At 34.2% G+C, this 19,083-nt stretch overlaps 1 protein-coding gene across 3 annotated transcripts in view; it reads right to left on the bottom strand.

Annotated features, from left to right (window-relative positions):
- The window catches only part of bcar3 (BCAR3 adaptor protein, NSP family member), a 133,508-nt gene that overhangs the window by 76,066 nt on the left and 38,359 nt on the right, over positions 1-19,083 (bottom strand). For all 3 annotated transcript variants that reach the window (XM_056463905.1, XM_056463904.1, XM_056463906.1), the window contains one exon: positions 6,350-6,686. In XM_056463905.1, coding sequence (XP_056319880.1) covers positions 6,350-6,686 — 337 coding nt within the window. The remainder of the gene's footprint in view (positions 1-6,349; positions 6,687-19,083) is intronic.

Genomic DNA, 19,083 nt, shown 5'->3' with positions numbered 1-19,083 from the left:
TAAACACACACCTACGCCTTCACTGACACACAAACACACACTGTTTTGTAAAAGTGACTATTTAGTCTATCCTCTGCTTTTCCTCTTGTGCTTCTGGTATAATATATGGGTTATCAGTGTTTTGTCTTTTGGTCTGTGTTATGGGTTTTCTCTTTCTACACTAATCCAGTATTTTTTTTTTTTTTTTTTTTTTTTCATTTAATTCCTTTTTTTATGTTATTTTAATTAAATAATTTATTTATTTGTTTTATTTTTTATTATATTTAATTTTTTCATTTAATTAATTAATTTATTAATTTATTTATTTTAATAATTTTATCATTTTATTTAATTTTTCCATTTTTATTTTTCCATTTTACTTTTAATATATTTTATTTTATTTTATTTTATTTTGAATCTTCTTAAATAGGATAGGATAGATTATATTTTTTATTATATTTTATTTTATTTATTTTATTTTTCCATTTTATTTTATTTTATTTTTTCATTTATTTGATTTTTCCACTTTATTTAATTTAATTTATCATTTTATTATGTTTTTCTATTTAATTTTATTTTATTTTATTTTTATAAATTGTTTTATTTTTTATTTTCATTTTATTTAATTATTTATTTTAATTACTTTATCATTTTATTTAATTTTTAATTTTATTTTTAATTTTATTTAATTTTATTGATTATTATTGATTATATTATTTTTTATTTGATTATATTTGATTTTATTATTTGTTCAACATTTTATTTGATTTTTTTTTCATTTTTTTATTTTTTTTTATTTTATTTTATTTTATTTTAACTTAATTTTTTCAACTTATTTATTTTTTTATTTTATTTTTTTATTTTATTTTTATTTATTATTATTTTTTTATTTTTTATTTAATTGTATTTTTTTTATTTGATTTGATTTTTCGTTTTATTTTTTTTTATTTTATATAAAAAAAATTATTTAATTTTTATTATTTTTTTATTTTTCATTTTATTTTATTTTTTCATTTTATTTTATTTTTCATTTTATTTTATTTTATTTTATTTTATTTTTAACTTAATTTTTTTTATTTATTTTATTTCATATTTGATTATTTTATTTTATTTTATTTTATTTTATTTTATTTTATTTTATTTTATTTTATTTTATTTTATTTTATTTTTGAATCTCCCTAAATAGGATAGGATAGATCAATTATTATTTAAAAAAATAAATAAATAAATAAAAATCTAAAAAAGATTTTGCATTCAACTCTTGTAAAAAATTTGTTATTTTTTTCCAACTCGAGAGTGAACATTACTGTCATAATGTGATTTTTTTTAATAACCCTTTTTATTAAAGTTTCATAAGACTCAGCTGCCATTAATTAACATATTTTTTTATTTATAACAATATCATGAAATATTACATAACAAATGATATCTTCATTGTTAGTAAATGTAAATGCAATTAATAATAGTACATTATTGTAAAAGCATGTTATGATTAATTTAATATTTGATTTAACAGCAGTAAAAAGTATTTTAATTATTCGTTATTTATAATTATTCATATTTATTTTTATTATAAACAACCAAAACTTGCTTTTAAAACATATAAATATTATATTATATACCACATTTTGTATTATTTACATACCAAATATTTATGTAATTTATTTAAAATATGAAAATAAACAGATGGACCTTATGAGTTTGGTAATTTCTAACATTATTAATAAGAAAAGAATCCTTTTAATAAGTAAAACGAAATCTATTGTATTAAAAATCAGTTTATGGTATTTTTGGTGCTATTCTGTGTCCTCTTTATGGAAAGTGCCCTCTTTAATCTGTAATACTGTCCACAGAGACAGACACAGATTACTTCACTCTATCCTGCCAGGTTTTTTATTGAGGGTGAGATATATTACCAGTCTGCGTAAATAAGGGACAAACACAAAATGCTTTGTTTCTGACTGTGATAAGATCAGAAAGCCATGAGCACGATACAGTCAACAGGCCTAGAGCTATGGCACAGAGATGCTGTAGACAGTGAGAAAGATACTCAAGACATAAGCAAAAGAGACGGAGAGAGTCCTGGACATGAGATTGAGCCAGGGGCAGGCTGTATTTTTTGATTATTAGCTCTCTTCTCCTTTTCTAAAGTAAGACAGTAAAGATAACATGATTGGAGGGCAGAGAACAACGATTTGATGTAGACTTCTCTGGCGTTCAACATTTTCTTCTTTTTTAGCAATTGCATTAAACCACTGTCAAAAACACAGAGTGATGTAAGACTGTAATAATAAAGCCATAACATATATCAACTGTATATTCATATAAAATTCATACACATTCCAAAAATAAATGCCAGCAAAGGATAAAAGCTGTTAGCTTGAGCTCATGTTTTAATCCAGACCTATATAATATTTTAGGCTGTATATTTTAAACATTGAAATTTGTTCTTTATTGTTATTTAACATTAAATAATGTCCCCATCTACATTTGTGATACCTATAATCATAACATTTAGATTTTCTTTGTGTTTGTTAAAAAGTAAAAAAAAAAAAAAAAAAAAAAAACAGACTTTGAAAACCAAGTTTTTTTTACAGTGTAACATCTTAAAACCCAAATTTAATTACCCAAGGTACGTACAGTGCATCCAGAAAGTATTCAAAGCGCTTCACTTTTTCCACATTTTTTTAATGTTACAGCCTTATTCCATAATGGATTAAATGAATGTATTTCCTCAAAATTCTACACACAACACTCCATAATCACAATGTGAAAAAAGATTTTATGAAATTGTTTCAAATTTATTAAAAATAAAAAACCTGAAAAATCACATGTACTGAAGTATTCAGTATGCCGTGAAGCTCTAAATTGAGCTTAGGTACATTCTGTTTCCACTGATCATTCTTGAGATGTTTCAGCAGCTTAATTTGAGTTCACCTGTGGTACATTCAATTGATTGGACATGATTTGAACAGGCATACACCTGTCTATATAAGGTCCCAGGGTTGACAGTGCATGTCAAAGCACAAACCAAGCCTGAAGACAAAGGAGTTGTCTGTAGCCCTCTGAGACAGGATTGTCTCAAGGCACAAGGCTGGGGAAGGTTACAGAAAAATTTCTGCTGCTCTGAAAGTTCTAGTGAGCACAGTGGCCTCCATCATCTGTAAATGAAAGATGTTTAGAACCACTGGGACTCTTCCTAGAGCTGGCCGGCCATCTAAGCTGAGTGATCAGGGGAGAAGGGCCTTAGTCAGGGAGGTGATCAATAACCCGATGGTCACTCTTTCTAAGCTCCAGCGTTCTTCTGTGGTCTGAGGAGAACCTTACAGAAGGACAACCATCTGTGCAGCAATTCACCAATCAGGCCTGTATGGTAGAGGGGCCAGACGGAAGCCACTCCCCGCCTGGAATTTGCCTAAAGACATCTGAAGGACTCTCAGACCATAAGAAACAAAATTCTCTGGTCTGATGAGACTAAAAATGAACACTTTGGAGTGAATGCCAGCTGATATGTTTGGAGAAAACAGGCATTGCTCATCACCAGGCTAATACCATCCCGACAGTGAAGCATGGTGGTGGCAGCATCATGCTGTGGGAAAGTTTTTCAGGAACTGGAAAATTAGGCAGGATAGAGGGAAAGATGAATGCAGCAATGTACAGAGACATCCTGAATGAAAACCTGCTTCAGAGAGTTCTTGACCTCAGACTGGGGCGACGGTTCATCTTCCAGCAGGACAATGACCCAAAGTACACTGCCAAAATATGCCAATGGAGTGGCTTCACAACAACTTGGTGAATGTCCTTGAGTGGCCCAGCCAGAGCCCAGATCTAAATCCTATTGAACATCCTTGGAGAGATCTGAAAATGGCTGTACACCATCGCTTCCCATCCAACCTGATAGAGCTTGAGAGGTACTGCAAAGAGGAGTACCAAGCTTGTGGCATCATGTTCAAAAAGACTTGAGGCTGTAATTGCTACCAAAGGTGCATCAACAAAGTATTGAGCAAAGGCTGTGAATACTTCAGTACATGTGATTTAATTTAATAAATTTGCAACAATTTCAAAAAAAAAATTTTTTCACATTGTCATTATGGGGGATTGTGTGTAGTATTTTGAAGAAATAAATTAATTTAATCCATTTTGGAATAAGACTTTAACATAAAAAAATGTAGAAAAAGTGAAGCGCTATGAATACTTTCTGGATGCACCGTAGATTACCTGGTTAAGTGACCTCATAACATCCTATAACACTGAGTTTTTATCACTTATTGCATTGTCATGGTCAGGATTTGGTGTAAAAGATACTTGCTAAACAGTCCTAGTCTGAAAACTGACAATCAGAATAAAATATTCTCATTATATTTTAATTTTATATATTCAATAAAGTGACCAAAATGTCATTTTCATTCTCAGTATGTCATTACTAGTTCAGTTTCAGAATCTTTTAAAGAGTCTGTGGAAAAACTAGGCTAATCGGCTGTTGTGTTAACCTTGACCTTAATCTTGACGTAGTATTTGAAGGCCTACTTTAATGTAACAAAGGAATGAAAATTCTGTCGCCATTTACTCCCCCTTTACTTGTTTCAAACCTTTATGAGTTTCATTCTTTTGCTGAACACAAAAAAAGATATTTCAAGGAATGCTGAAAACCTGTAACCATTGACTTCCATAGTATTTGCTTTTCCTACATTTGGCACAGAGCATTAGCAAATAATTAATTCATTATCTGTTAAGCATTAACTCTACATTAATAGACTTTATTAAGCAGTTTATAAAAACAGCTACAAATGCTGTATTCTTGACTTAATTGTATTTACATACTTTATTACTTATTAATTTTTCATTACTAAATGAAGTATTGCATTATTTACAAACCATTTGTATTTAAGAGTAGCTTTGGTGGCTTTTAGAATCAATCAGTATAAGTTAGTAAATGATTAATAAACTATTCAAATTAACATTCATATATCTTATTATTTAGGCATATAGTAATGGTTAATATGCATGTTAATAAATACTTTATTAACTCAACTTCATGCAATTTTTTGACCTAATCTGAAGTAAGGAATCTTTATGCTTTATAAATCCCTTATGAATGACAATTCAAGGCTCAGTATCAAATTAACAATAAATGTTTGCAATCTTATCTGAAAAATAAAATTACTGTTAACTTTAAGCATCGCCGAATAACAGGAGTGTCAAAAATACAATTAGAAATAATTACAATTAAATAAAATTGGATAAAACAACAACAATATATTAATTTAACAATTTATTAAGATACAACATTTCAAAGTTATTTAGCAGAGTGTAAACCATATAGTAATTTTATTTTAGATGAGATTGCAAAGATTTATTTTTCCTATGATAGTTTCATTTGTGCATCTTCAAATAAATAAAAACTATTAAAGTCATTTATTTTCTTTTTTTTCCTGTTTAGAATTTAACCGAGTCTTTTATAAGGGATTTATACAGCATAAATAGTCCTCACTTTAGATTAGGTCACAATACTGAATGAAGTTGAGTTAAAAAAGCATTTGTTAATATACAAATCAACAATTAATATATACCTTAATAGTAAGAAAAATAAATATTGATTTGATTAGTTTATTAATCATTTACTTACGCATTCTGAGTGATCTTAAAGTAGCACCAACTATTCTTAAATAATTCATTCATTCATTCATTTTCTTTTTGGCTTGATCCCTTTATAAATCTGGGGTCGCCACAGCAGAATAAACCACCAACTTATCCAGCATTTGTTTTACGCAGCGGATACCCTTCCAGCTGCAACCCATCACTGGGAAACATCCATACACACTCATTCACACACATACACTACAGACAGTTTAGCTCAACCCAATTCACCAATACCACATGTTTTTGGACTTGTGGGGGAAACCGGAGCACCCGGAGGAAACCCACGCAAACACGGGGAGAACATGCAAACTCCACACAGAAACGCCAACTGAACCAGCCGAGGCTCGAATTCTTAAATAACTAGTTTGTAAATAATGCAAAATCTAATTAAGTAATGAATAAATAATCATTAACAAGGTATGGAAATACAACATTAAGCACATTTTAAATGTGCTTATAAGTCAAAAATACAGCATTTGTAGCTGTATTTATAAACTGCTTACTAATGTCTATTAATGTAGAGTTAATGCTTAACAAATAATAAATTAACTATTTGCTAATGTTTAATAAATTATTTATAGTGTGTCATAATAGTGTTACCAATTGTTTCATGTTTACTCAGTCATTAATAGTTCACTTAATGGATTTGTGTTGGGACAGTATGAATGAATTTTGTGGAACCCTGCATTTTTTTTACAGTGTTGGAAAGGCGATGTACTATATTGTTTACCTGGACTGTTTTCGATCTGAGCAGAAAGCCTGGTGTTCTTCGATGATGTTGTGTATCAGTGGTGACGGTGGCAGGCGATGTCGGCCTGGGTATGGCGCTGCTGATGATCCTACATTTCCGTTCACCTCCCATTGCTTTACAGGGGAACCAGTGGTGGTCTTCTTCTTGCGAGGCAGTGTGCCGTGGATGGAGATGCCCTGGTATCCACTCACTGGCATCTCAGAGAGCTCCGGCCGCGAGCTCAGCAGATCCATGGAGGATGCAAGCGGACACTGACGTCCAACGTGCATATTCCTGGGCAAACTGGAAAACCTCCCTTCCGCCATCATCCTCAGCTCTGTAAGAAAAACATAAAAGTCTTCATTCATACTTTGTGATGTACAGTTAATTTGTATACTTTAGTGAATCATTGACCATGTCTTGGACAAACTGAAAATGTACATGAAAAAAAAAATTGTGAATAGATACATCGCTGCATCAAACTTCCATTTTAGAAGTGCAGATACAGTATTTTCCATGCGTTGTCATTAAACCTGCCACTGATCACATGATACACACCAAATGAATTTAGCCGGCAGCTAGCTCTCTGCAGCTCTCACATGGTCGCTCACTGAAGCTAAGCAGAGCTGCGGCTGGTCAGTACCTGCATGGGAGACCACATGGAAAAGCTAGATTGCTGCCAGAAGTGGTGTTAGTGAAGCCAGCAGTGGGCACTCAACCTGTGGTTTGTGTGGGTCCTAAACGCCCCAATATGGTGAAGGGCACTCTATACTGCTCAGTGCTGCTTTCGGATAAGGCGTTAAACCGAGGTCCTGACTCTCTGTGGTCATTAAAAATCCCAGGATGTCCTTCGAAAAAGAGTAGGGGTTTAATCCTGGCCAAATTTGCCCACTGGCCTCTGTCCATCATGATCTCCTAACCATCCCCATATCATAACTGGCTTCATCACTTTGTTTCCTCCTCACCAGTCAGCTGGTGTGTGGTGTGCGTTTTGGCGCAATATGGCTGCTGACGAGTCATCCAGGTGGATGCTGCACAATGGTGGTAGATGAGGAAATCCCCCCCACCCCCCAACCCCAAAATAATACAAGGTTTATCTGAGAGATAAATGTACCTGTAGTTTTAGAATCAGCCTTATAAACAGCTATAGAAAGAAAAATAACAGACCGCTTCTTTCAGAGCATTTATTTGCTGAAGATGGCAATATGTGAACATAATATATTTTGCAAACATATTTTCTCCTCCATATATTGATATACTCCAAATATTGTTTTAAAACAGAATATTTTATATTGACCTACTGCCATTTTCTGCAGTTAAATGCTTGAAATTATAACATTTGTATTTGGGATTTTGAAGACCCGTTGACAGTAGTTAATGAAAAAAAAAGTTAGCAATTAAAGATTTTACTCAAAACATACAATTCCAGAGAACCAATAATAAGTTTGAAGTGGTCTCTTAAATTTTACAGAGCTGTAAACATTCATTTTTACTAAAAAATACTTTACAAAAAAAAGCTCTTTAAGACAACAAGGTAACAACTGCAGTATAAAAAAAACTGTATTTATACCTATTATTGGCAAGAGTGTAAGTTGGTCTTATTTGTTCTGGCATTCCTTTAGGTGGTATCAACAGCATTCATACAATACCTGCTGCCAAGTGCCCTGTGGCACAGGTGAACTGGATGGCATGGTTGTTTTATTTCCCTGTCTCCTGGCAGCAACAGAGAAACAGAAAACAGAGACATCTCTCTCAATGAGAGGGAACTCCGTTCAGTCTGACCACAAGAGGAGCAGATAAGATCTTCTCTTGTTGTCTGCAAACGCATGTTTACTTCAGCATTCCTCAGCCGCACGGAGACTGCTAATTGATGCAGTGAAGTGGAGACAGATTTTATGGACTTATGGATGAGCTAAACTCGAAGGCATCGCTATTTCTGTTGGGTTTTCAAAGAGACAGAGTTCAACTAGAAAATAAACACTCCATTATTTACTTATTCACTCAACTCCAATCTGGTATGCCACAATAATACACTTTCAATGAAGCCCATGCTCCTAATGAACTCTTTATAATCATTTATAATCAAGCATAGCAATTCTATAAATATATCAACAAAAACAACAAGATCTATAATAAAGTTATAACAATGACATTTATAGATGCGTTTAGAATAGTTAGACTCAGACTCAACTTTATTATCTCGTTTAGGGAAACTAAAATTGCAGCAAGGTGCCATAACACAGGCGAAGTTCCATGAGATCACATTACCAAAATATTACCAAAAACATACAATACATCATTTTTTAGATGCATCTCCCTCCCCGCTGGACTCATTTAATGACCTCTTTAATGAGCTCTAAAATGACATACTGGCGGCAGCAGCTGAAACACAGAATACAATAGGTGATCCGGGGTGCATAAGATACCCTGAGCTCTCTTTAAGACATGATTACAGTAAATTACTAAAGGTGATTAAAACTGCTGATCTTGCCTACCACCTTCACAAGGCTACTCAACCTGTTCTTATTTGATAGACTCAGATTATCGTACCAATGCAGAAAGATGAAACAGATTCAATAAGTGTATAAAAGTGTCATCATAGAGGTACAAACCCGAAACGATCTTACAATCTAGTTTATTAGTGATGCGTTTCATTTTTTCAATGCACACCTTCAAATACATACACCGGTTCATAATTATTATTATTAGTCGGTCTTGATTGCATTTAATCAGATGCAGTCTAGAATGTTAAATTGTTATTACGTTATGGTTACAAAGAGTCATCAGTAAGTTAACACAGATCTTTCTTCATAAAGTAAGTGAATATCATTTGTTATACTGTTTATGAGAAGACTTTAAGTGAAATCAGGATTCAACTATCCACATGCAAATGTAAGGAAATCATGCGTCATGAGTATTCATGAATTTTACGTAAAGTGTAGTTCTACCAAACCTAAATGACCTTATGTCTAAATGTAAATGTAGGATATCTTTTCAGCATCCAAACGCACAATTCTGATGTTAAGTAGACATCCAAAATATAAAGTATTTACTTAATTAATCCTTACGAATCATGATTGACTAATTAATACTTATAAATCAGTGTATAATGTGTTATGAACATGTATACTGAAAAATTAAATGCATCACTAATAAATATTAATAGCATTGTTATAAATGTAGCTATAACTGCTATTGTTATACAGTATAGACCTTTATCGATTCATTTAAAGAATTGTTATTGTTATTGGGATGTCCCGATCAGGATTTTTTGCCCTCAAGTCCGAGTCATTTGATTTTGAGTATCCACCGATACTGAAACCCGATCCGATACTTCTATAATACATTAAAAAAGAATAAAGAAGAGCGAAGAAACAGATCCAGGATGTTCCTTATTTTTTGGTTAATTCACCTTATTTTAACATTCAACAACTCTGTTGACAAAAAGAGCACTTCAATGAGGTAGCTTGAACAATCAAGTAATAAATAACATCAATTCTTCACTTTTGGGCTTTAGTGCAACAGTAACTTCAATTTGAAAACAAGCAGCACTTCAAGTTAAAACACCCGGCAGGCAATCCTAAGTTTACATATCTCACAGTTTGCTATGGCAATGTTGTCGTCATCAACTTCTAATGCCTCCAGATCACAGACATACTTGCGTTTTCCGCTTCAAGCTGCTTCCATGTTCTACTTTGCCGGTGTTTAACCAATAGCGTCTCAGCAACAAAGTGACGTCATGCCGCACGCGTTGCTGTTTCTGTATTAATTTAAGAAAGAGGTTTAACTCTGTGCCACCGCATAACCGCAAAGATGTGTTGAAAAATAATAGGAATATATTATTTTTGATTGGGAGGTAACATCCGATCTGATTTTTGATCGGGAGGTAACATCCGATTCCGATCGAGTCTGAAACTGCGTGATCGTATCTGAAGATCCCTAATTGTTATGCTTGATTAGAGATAATTGAAGAATTCAGATGCAAGTGCCGTCTGAAATATTCCTCTAAAATTTGCACTTTTCTCAGCCTCTCATATTTATGTTCAGTTATTTCACTGTAAAGGCAATGAAACTAGCCTATTCTTTGCCATAAGAGTAAAATTACTGAAACTACACACAAGCCTGATAAACTATAAAACGTCAGTCCACTGACATCCACTTTTTGCATCTGAACTCTGATTTGATCTGTGCTGTATTTTCATTTCTCTTAAAAATATATCATCAGCTGAAAGTAAATCAGCACTCAATGTGTCCATAAGCCTGTGACTTCTGTATGCTTATTAAGGTTCTTCGAATCAAGAGTAAATGGTGGGTGTGTGAGTTCACTGACCCAGACGTGGCATGAGTGTGTGTGTGTGTGTGTTGACCCCATTAAAGAGTGCTGTTAGGGTTATTCAGATCACACATGCACGCAGCAGAGCTGGTGTTGCCGTCACCCTCTTTTGTCCCTTTTGTGATGAGCGAAACTCAATCTTGGCCCCTGACAGCGCTTCTGTTTAAGATCTGCCATGATCTCATTCTCTTCCAAAAGAGGGGGAAGCTGATTTCATACTCAGACTTGTTCCACAAAGTTCATCTGCATTCACCCCCAAATGTTCTCCTTTTTCCTTTGTTTTGTTGCTATATGTACTGTAGCTGTGCATTTGGTTCTGGGTTTGCAGTTGTCTGTGTTTTCCCATAAATTGCAGGGTTTAAAAGGAACATAACACCAGATGTGACTCAAATTTGGCTTTGGTAAATAAAGCACTTTTTAATCATTATTTAAAAAGAAAGAGAGAGAGAGTGAGAGAGAGAGAGATGCTCAGTAGACTGATAGTCTGTCCCTCCCTCACTGTGTCTATTTATATCTGATGTTTTGTAAGTGAATCAAACTGTTATGAATATATTACATTAGATGAAGTATTGCACAGTAAAGACATTTAGCATTATGTAATGCTAGATCTAATAATGGCTCTATTATGCAATTTTAAAAAGTCCTCATTTGGTCTTGGAAGAGTCCTAACATATATTGACATGTATCCAAGGTCCAACAAACACATCAATTGAGTAATAATTTCCATTTGACATAATCTGATTTTTCAAAGATTCTCATGTGATTTGTTCAGAGTTTGATTCAAATTTTTTTCCACAAGTTTACTCTGCTCTTATTGGTCAGATGGCCCAGTCTGTTATAGATCAACCCAAAGTTTTAAGCACAGGGGTAGGTGTGGTGTAGGAGCGGGCCCTTGATAATGTCTCTGGGGGCCCCCTAAATGTATGGGCCCTTAGAATCATCCTAACCAACACCAATTAGCGGTGCCCTTGCCCACCAGTGCCGATATATAACCGTATCGCACTGCTGCGAGTGTGATATTGCTCTTATATTATATTGTGTTATTATATTATATTATATTATATTATATTATATTATATTATATTATATTATATTATATTATATTATATTATATTATATTATATTATATTATATTATTTTTGTGACATTATCATTTTTTAAGTGTGCTATTACACACTTTAGATAGTGTGAGTCAGATGTAGACATCTTTTTGTCACAACTGTTCAGCATGTTGTGAAATAATGACTTGTGTTTGCTTCAAATCCAAATAAGTTTTGTCATAGGAATGAAAATATGTTTTCCTGGAAGTACTGCTAAATAGTTTTGTAGTCTGTAAACCATATTCATATTTAACATTCTCAATTTATCCTCAAGCATGTGACTAAGAGTTAATTTTGTGCCATGAGTGCATCTGTGGAAAGACATGGAAACTCCCTGGTTAAAGCCCTGCTGGGGTGTTTGAACCTGCAAACTAGCAAACCACAGTCACCTCCACCCCCTAAATCCACCGGTCCATGACCAACAGTATCCTGAATCAGCTTATCATATGACTGCACACTTTTAATGCTGTTCTATTTCAGATGTAAAGGTTCCCAGAAATTAAAATAAAGTTATTTCGAGCCTCAATATATTAGTTTTAAGAATATCTATAGACCATTTGCTTGTTATCAAACTATTTCATAACTGTAACAAGAGGCAATTCAATCATATGTTCATGTTAAAAGAAGTATAATAACATTATCAATATGTGGACCTTTTTGGATTTGGACAGCTATGGAAATGAAAAATGTAAAACAGGAAATACATTAGAACCATTGTTATTGTTTATATTCTTCAAAATGGTCTATAGTGTGCTCTAAAACAGTCGCATTTAGAAGATATAAAACCTGATATAAATAAGCTTCTGGCCAAATGGATCAACAATTCTTTTCACATCACCTCATACTTGACTTTCTCATCAAATCTTGACCAATCAAATGTTCTTTAGTATCTGACATGCCCCACCCCTTCAAGACGCTTCTTATTTGCTTATAATTTGATGTGCTTGAGCTTAACCGCTCTCACAGGCAGAGCTGTAATAAAACAAAACGCTATTAAGTTTAGTCAAGATTACGTCAGACATTAAATACAAATGCACATTTCAAAGCACTTCACAGGACCGTTAAAAAACCCATTGTGCTGGTTGTACAACTTATGGGCCATTTCCACTGAGTGGAACCGTACCGTACCACTTTTGGGTACCCTTTCAAATGGGTACCTAGCACGACAAAAGGATACCAAAAGGTGGAGCCAGACACGCAAACTGAACGCAATTGGTTTACAGAGATACATCATTAGTTCGTGCACAAGCCAGGAGAATGAAAACAAAGAAAGCGCCATTTTTAAAAACACAGCAAGACATTACACTGTAATAATATATATACATATAATAATGAACCCCGTAGTTGTTTACAAGGCTGTCTCAAGCGAGCAGTTTTGTTTTCTCGCCGTGCATCTATATTTGAAATAACGAACTTCTTGAGCTGATGGTAATAACGTGCGCGTGATTGTTGAAGTGCTTCTGACACTCAATCCTTTCAGAAATAGACAAATGCAGGAGTGAAGCACGAAAAAACAAAGGAGAAGCCAAAAAAACAAAATCAAACAAAAAAACAAAAACAAAGGAGCAATTATTCTTTCAGCAACCTAAAACATAAACAACCTGCCATGTTTAACTATTATCATCACCTTTTGGACTATTATGAACTCGGAATTACTCTCTCACAAGGGGGTACGTGCTGCTGAAGATTAAAGATACAGATGAGAGGTTTTCTCTGACTGGGCTATATGTTGCGTGTTGTTTTTGAAGCCGAATAAGGACTAAATGTATGCTATGTGTAGTTTATCTGTAATTGGTAACATACTGGAGGATGTAAGGCTGTATGTGTTCAAATAGGTTGCATTTATTTATTTATTTTATATAATTGCAGATGTTACAGTAGGCTATTTCACCATTGATCTGCAGTTATAATCAAATCATGTTCATAGAAAGGTTAGCAATAAACCTTTATACACAAGTATTTATGTGTATAAAGCATCTGTTTTGTGAGAAGTGCTTCTCATATGTGATTGACCTGTACAGCTTTACTTTGACATTTCTCAAGCGAGAATGACGTCGACTAAAACCATTGGTACCCTTTTAGCAGTGGAAACGCAAGCCTGATAAAGGTGACCTGTATCATACCGTACTGTACCACTCGGTGGATATGGGCCATTAGAACTAATCATACTGCGATATACCTGAAAATCCCATTTTTATTTGAATTTACACTGTGTAACTTTTAGCCATTCTGGGTATTTTGTTGTATAATGACTATAGATGCTCAGCAGGTTTTTATTGGTTTAATCATGGTACTTTTGTGTTGATGATGAACTCCAGCTCTGAATTCCTCAGCTGTACATTTACGCACCTGGAGCACCTGTGTGCTGTCCTGGGGCCCTGAAACACGAGACCCCATTCACTGCTGCTGTTTTTATGTGGTGTACATAATAGCTAGGAGACATTAAAATCCACAGATCAGTGTTACTGAGTTATCATCTCGATTAGTCAGGATCTTCTTTTGGTTTCAGGGTAATTTGTCTCACATGTCCTGGAGTGTGAGGAATAGTCATGCTGTTCTGAGATGGCAGATCTGGACTTCCTGTGCCAGGGGGAAGTGAAGGCTCTGAGTCATTATACTCATACACTGGTGATATTAGGAGGGCAACTGTGACCTTGCTAAAAATAAAAACAGGAACAGCAGTGAAAAAAAGGCTGGTACGTATCAGATTTTTTTTTCAAAGGATCAGATTTTAATGGGGGCAGAACCTCCAGGTCCCTGAGGGAGGCAGTTTTAGACATATGATTATAAATCTTGCTTTCAATACATATTTCACAAGTGACTGTGATTTAGAGGGATCTGTTCAACATGTACTCACGCTCATGTCTTGTGAAATGCATCTTTTCATGCCAGTTTTGGAATGACATGCATGAGATGATTATTTTTAAACAGATAAAGTAAGTCTAAGGCACTCGAGAAATATGGAAAAAATATTAAAAAGCCTTTATTGACTTGGTTATTCCTTAAAACTGCACCTATGCATTTCGTCAAACACTTGCCTTTATCAGGGTAACAGGGACCCTGATTACCCTGTTACCCTATTACCCAAGTGTTTGCCAAAATGTGTAGGTGCAGTTTTATAGAACAGCCATGTCCATAAAGGCTTTTTTAATATTTATTCCAAATTTTTTGAGTGCCTTGGACTTACTTTAGCTGTTTATTCTGACGAATTCCTTACTCAAATAGCACCAACACATTAATTAAGCTACCCCTGAGCACTTTTTGTTGGATTTTGGATGATTATTTTTAATTTTGACTTGAGTTATTTCTTAAACTCTTTTCTTCAATATAAAAATTAATATGGCCTTACTGAGATAACAAGGCAATCAATTCAGGCATGCTTGTGCATTTAAAAAGCCCCATGAAATTGAGTGTCAAATGTAATTGGTCTCAGCTATGGTCATATTTTATCACGACGAGACACTTTATTGATCACCGCAGTCTTTTACTTAAATTATTGCTTTTAAATTATAGTTACTGTTGAGGATCAAGCGTAAGGAGTCAAGCGCAATCATGATCAAAAAAAAAAGCCCTGCTGATGTCATTAGTCATATGTTTAATTGTACATATTTACAATTATGGCTATATGATTTAACTTTAATTTAAGAACTTTTTGGCACTGTGCTCTTTACATTTTACATCATTTTTGAACAGAAAGAAAAAAGCTGGAGTGTTTCAATTATAGAAACATTTTACAAGAATATCTGATTTGGTAATGCTGCATTAACTAACATGATTTATTAAAGAGCAACATCATTTTATAGTCTATTAAATTTAAAAAATGTTAGTTATTTTGATTAATCACATTCAAAATAAAAGTTTTTTGACATAATATTCACTCATTGATTTTCCTTTGGCTTAGTCCCTTTATTCAACATGGGTCGACACAGAGGAATACCGCCAAATTATTCAGCATATGTTTTATACAGCGAATGCCCTTCAAAGCGCCAGCTGCAACCCAGTACTAGGAAACATCCATACACACACATACACTACAGCCAATTTAGTTTATTCAATTCACTTATAGCGCATGTCTTTGGACTGTGGGGGAAACCGGAGCACCCGGAGGAAACTCATGCAGATGCGGGGAGAATATGCAAACTCCACACATAAATGTCAGCTGACCCAACCATGACTCAAACCAGTGACCTTCTTGCTGTGAGGCAACAGTGCTAACCACTGAGCCACTGTGTTGCCCTTGACATCATATACGTGTGTGTATTTTATATATTTATTAAGTATATGTGATACAAACACATTCATAAAAACAAAACTATTATTTTTTTGTCACGTACAGTATATATTTAAATTTATATGATTTGTATCATATACATATATATTTTATAACTAAATATAAATAAACATTTTCTGAAATGTATGTGTACATGTGTGTATTTATATATACAAAATAAACATACCACACTTTTATAAAAAAAAAAAAAAAAAACTTTTATTTCGGATTAATCTTTGCCCAGCACTAGTTAATACAAACGTTAGTTCTGTTCAAAAACTAATGTTGACACAACTTTTGATTTTAACATGTGTTTGTTGACTAACTATGATAAAGAAATTGTGTACAAGTATTACTCGTTGTTCATTTGTTAAAGCTGCGGTATGTAAGTTGGACACTAGGTATTGCATTCCTGGATCAAAACAAATGCAAGCGCAGGTTGCCAGCTTGAGGACCAACAGGAGCATGCTTGACTATCCTGCCTAAAGGCTGATTTAAATCGTGTTCTAAAATAAAGCAACGGCAGAAGTAATATTTACCATATTAAAAGGAGTTTTTGTTCTAACCAACACCTCAAATTGATATATTAGAAACGGCTTCTATTTCTTGCAGCTGAACAACAGAAAACTGACAATGATCACCTCAGGTACATATCATGTGCTTTATTGTGTTAAATGGTAAAAATGTGAGTTTGAATGCCATTTTACAGGACATTTATTGCCATACTACTAAAAACAGCAGTAGATAATCCACCTCAGATCTTGAAGATAAAATATACTATTTGAAATTGAGCTTCAGTGCAAGCCAACACATATAAGTGATTCAGCATGTACATTTAATAATGTTAAGAGGTTTAATTTGTTTTAATTAGATTATAAACCTTAACATTTCGTTAATGTGCAGTAAGTGCACTATTCTGTGCTTCTAAATGGCTGTATTTAAATTTCATCTGGTGCAAAAAGTCCACCGGAGGTCTCATTTTGGTCACGGACACATGCTTTGAGAGCCTTTCAGACTGAATGAATGAAATATGTTGTTTTCTATCAAGGCAACCCGGAGTGCTGAAATATAATTGACTAAACTGGCATTGGGCAGGTTAAAAGAACCAAAACACAAACAGCGTTCCGGCACGCAACAGACATTTTCAAAGCAGAATAACTGACTTCAGCATTGTTTTTCTGATAAACAAGAATGTTCAGTTAGCATGTTTTTTAAATATCTGCAAACATATTAAGTTATTTTTATTCTTTAGAAGAGTCGAAAACTTACATGCAGCACCTTTAACTGTTGTAGTAAAAAAAAAAAAAAAGGTTCTTCATTGGCATTTAAGGTTCCATAACGAACCCTCAACATCCATGAAACCTACCATCCATTCTACAAAATTAAAATGCTCTTCAAACTAAGAAAAGGAGTTTTCTCTCTCTCTCTCTCTGAAAGATATTTGTGAAACCCAAAAGTGTTAGAAATGTATAAAAGTGTAATGAAACATAAAACCTTATATGGTTGCAGTTTAAAGATTGCTTGATATAATAACAGCAGCAATATGTAATATGTGAAGCGTGGGCACTGTAATGTAAAATGTCACTGTTATTTGTAACTGTTGCACAAACAAGCTGCTCAGTGTAATAGGAATCTGAAACGTAAGTGATTTCCCTACTCCTGCTCTCAGCCCAGGTCAAAAGGCCGCTGTAGGCTAACATAGTGTCTAAGAGCTTGGCTTGGTGTAATTTTCAACATTTCAGCACCCATTGAGGCAGAGAGACAGCTGTCAGCACTGCAGAAAAGGCTCCCCTGTGGCTCTAGATTACATATGCTAAACAATTAAACTGTTAACTTTCTCTTCCTCCCCAGAGGTCATGAATATGCAAAACCCTCATCAAACGGTTCTTAATTAATGCTTTGCTCTTTTATTTTCTCTCTATACTCCCCATTGATTATGCACTTCTTTCTCAAGTGCTTGTTCTATTCTAGACTGACATGCCATCATATGACCTCACTCCAAAATGTCAATCACAGTAGTCTCTCTCTCTCTCTCTCTCTCTCTCTCTCTCTCTCTCTCTCTCTCTCTCTCTCTCTCTCTCTCTCTCTCTCTCTCTCTCTCTCTCTCCTGAAAGCACAGCTGGCTGCTGGCTGACATCATGCCTATATCAAACACACTTATTTGCCTCTGGTTAATACTCTGTCATGTTCAGGAATGTTGAAGTGTCTTTGTTCACCATGAAAATCATTATCTTATTCTTTTTTAGGCTGGCTTGTAAACACACTAGGGATTATTTGCCAAAAAAGAGTTTTCTATCATCAATTATTCACCCTTGTGTGGTTCCAAAGCACTAAAAGCTGGAAAATGCTGTCACCGCAGGCAGAAAATGGAGGGCAACAAGATACGTATGAATCCAGAGATCATATCATCATCGTGTCTGCTGATCTTCCTGATTCCATCTCACTGATGTTTAATATCCTTTGCTGTCTTTGATGTTCCATCATCCTATGAATACAGTTAATGACAGTCGAGCTAAAAAGTTAAAGGTAAATTCGTTTTTGTGTAAACATGCATTGTTGACACGTTTTGTATTGAATTAATCAAGTATTTACTTTATTTCCAAAGCTCTCTCTATTTTGGTGTTGATCAGCTGCCTAAAGGCCAGGACATACCATGTTGACGGTCAGCCATTGCGCAGCATCGGGCTGTTGGTGAGTGTCTGTCTGTAGTTTGTTTTGTGTGTTCCACCCATCGCCTCCGCTTGAACTCACATTGGAGAGAGTTTGTCCAAGTTAGCAGTTGCGCTCTGATTGGTTGTTCAGCTATGAATCCGAGCACAAGAATACAAACCGAAGAAAATAAACTAAGCAAATGACACAAGTCATGAAGAAACACAAAGAATCCAGCTGTCATTCTGTTGAATTTCTTAGATATTTGCAAACCTTTTGGATTAGCAGATTAGCAGACATGTTTGCATGAGGGAATCCCTCTGTGTCGAGTGAGAAGTACTGTGAAAATGATATGCAAATTCTGCTTTGTTTACGGTTTGTG

This window comes from Danio aesculapii, chromosome 8 (assembly GCF_903798145.1).
Source record: "Danio aesculapii chromosome 8, fDanAes4.1, whole genome shotgun sequence".
Lineage (NCBI taxonomy): Eukaryota > Metazoa > Chordata > Actinopteri > Cypriniformes > Danionidae > Danio > Danio aesculapii.
The sequence above is the reverse complement of the archived record's forward strand: the minus strand, read 5'-3'. Positions and strand labels throughout refer to the sequence as shown.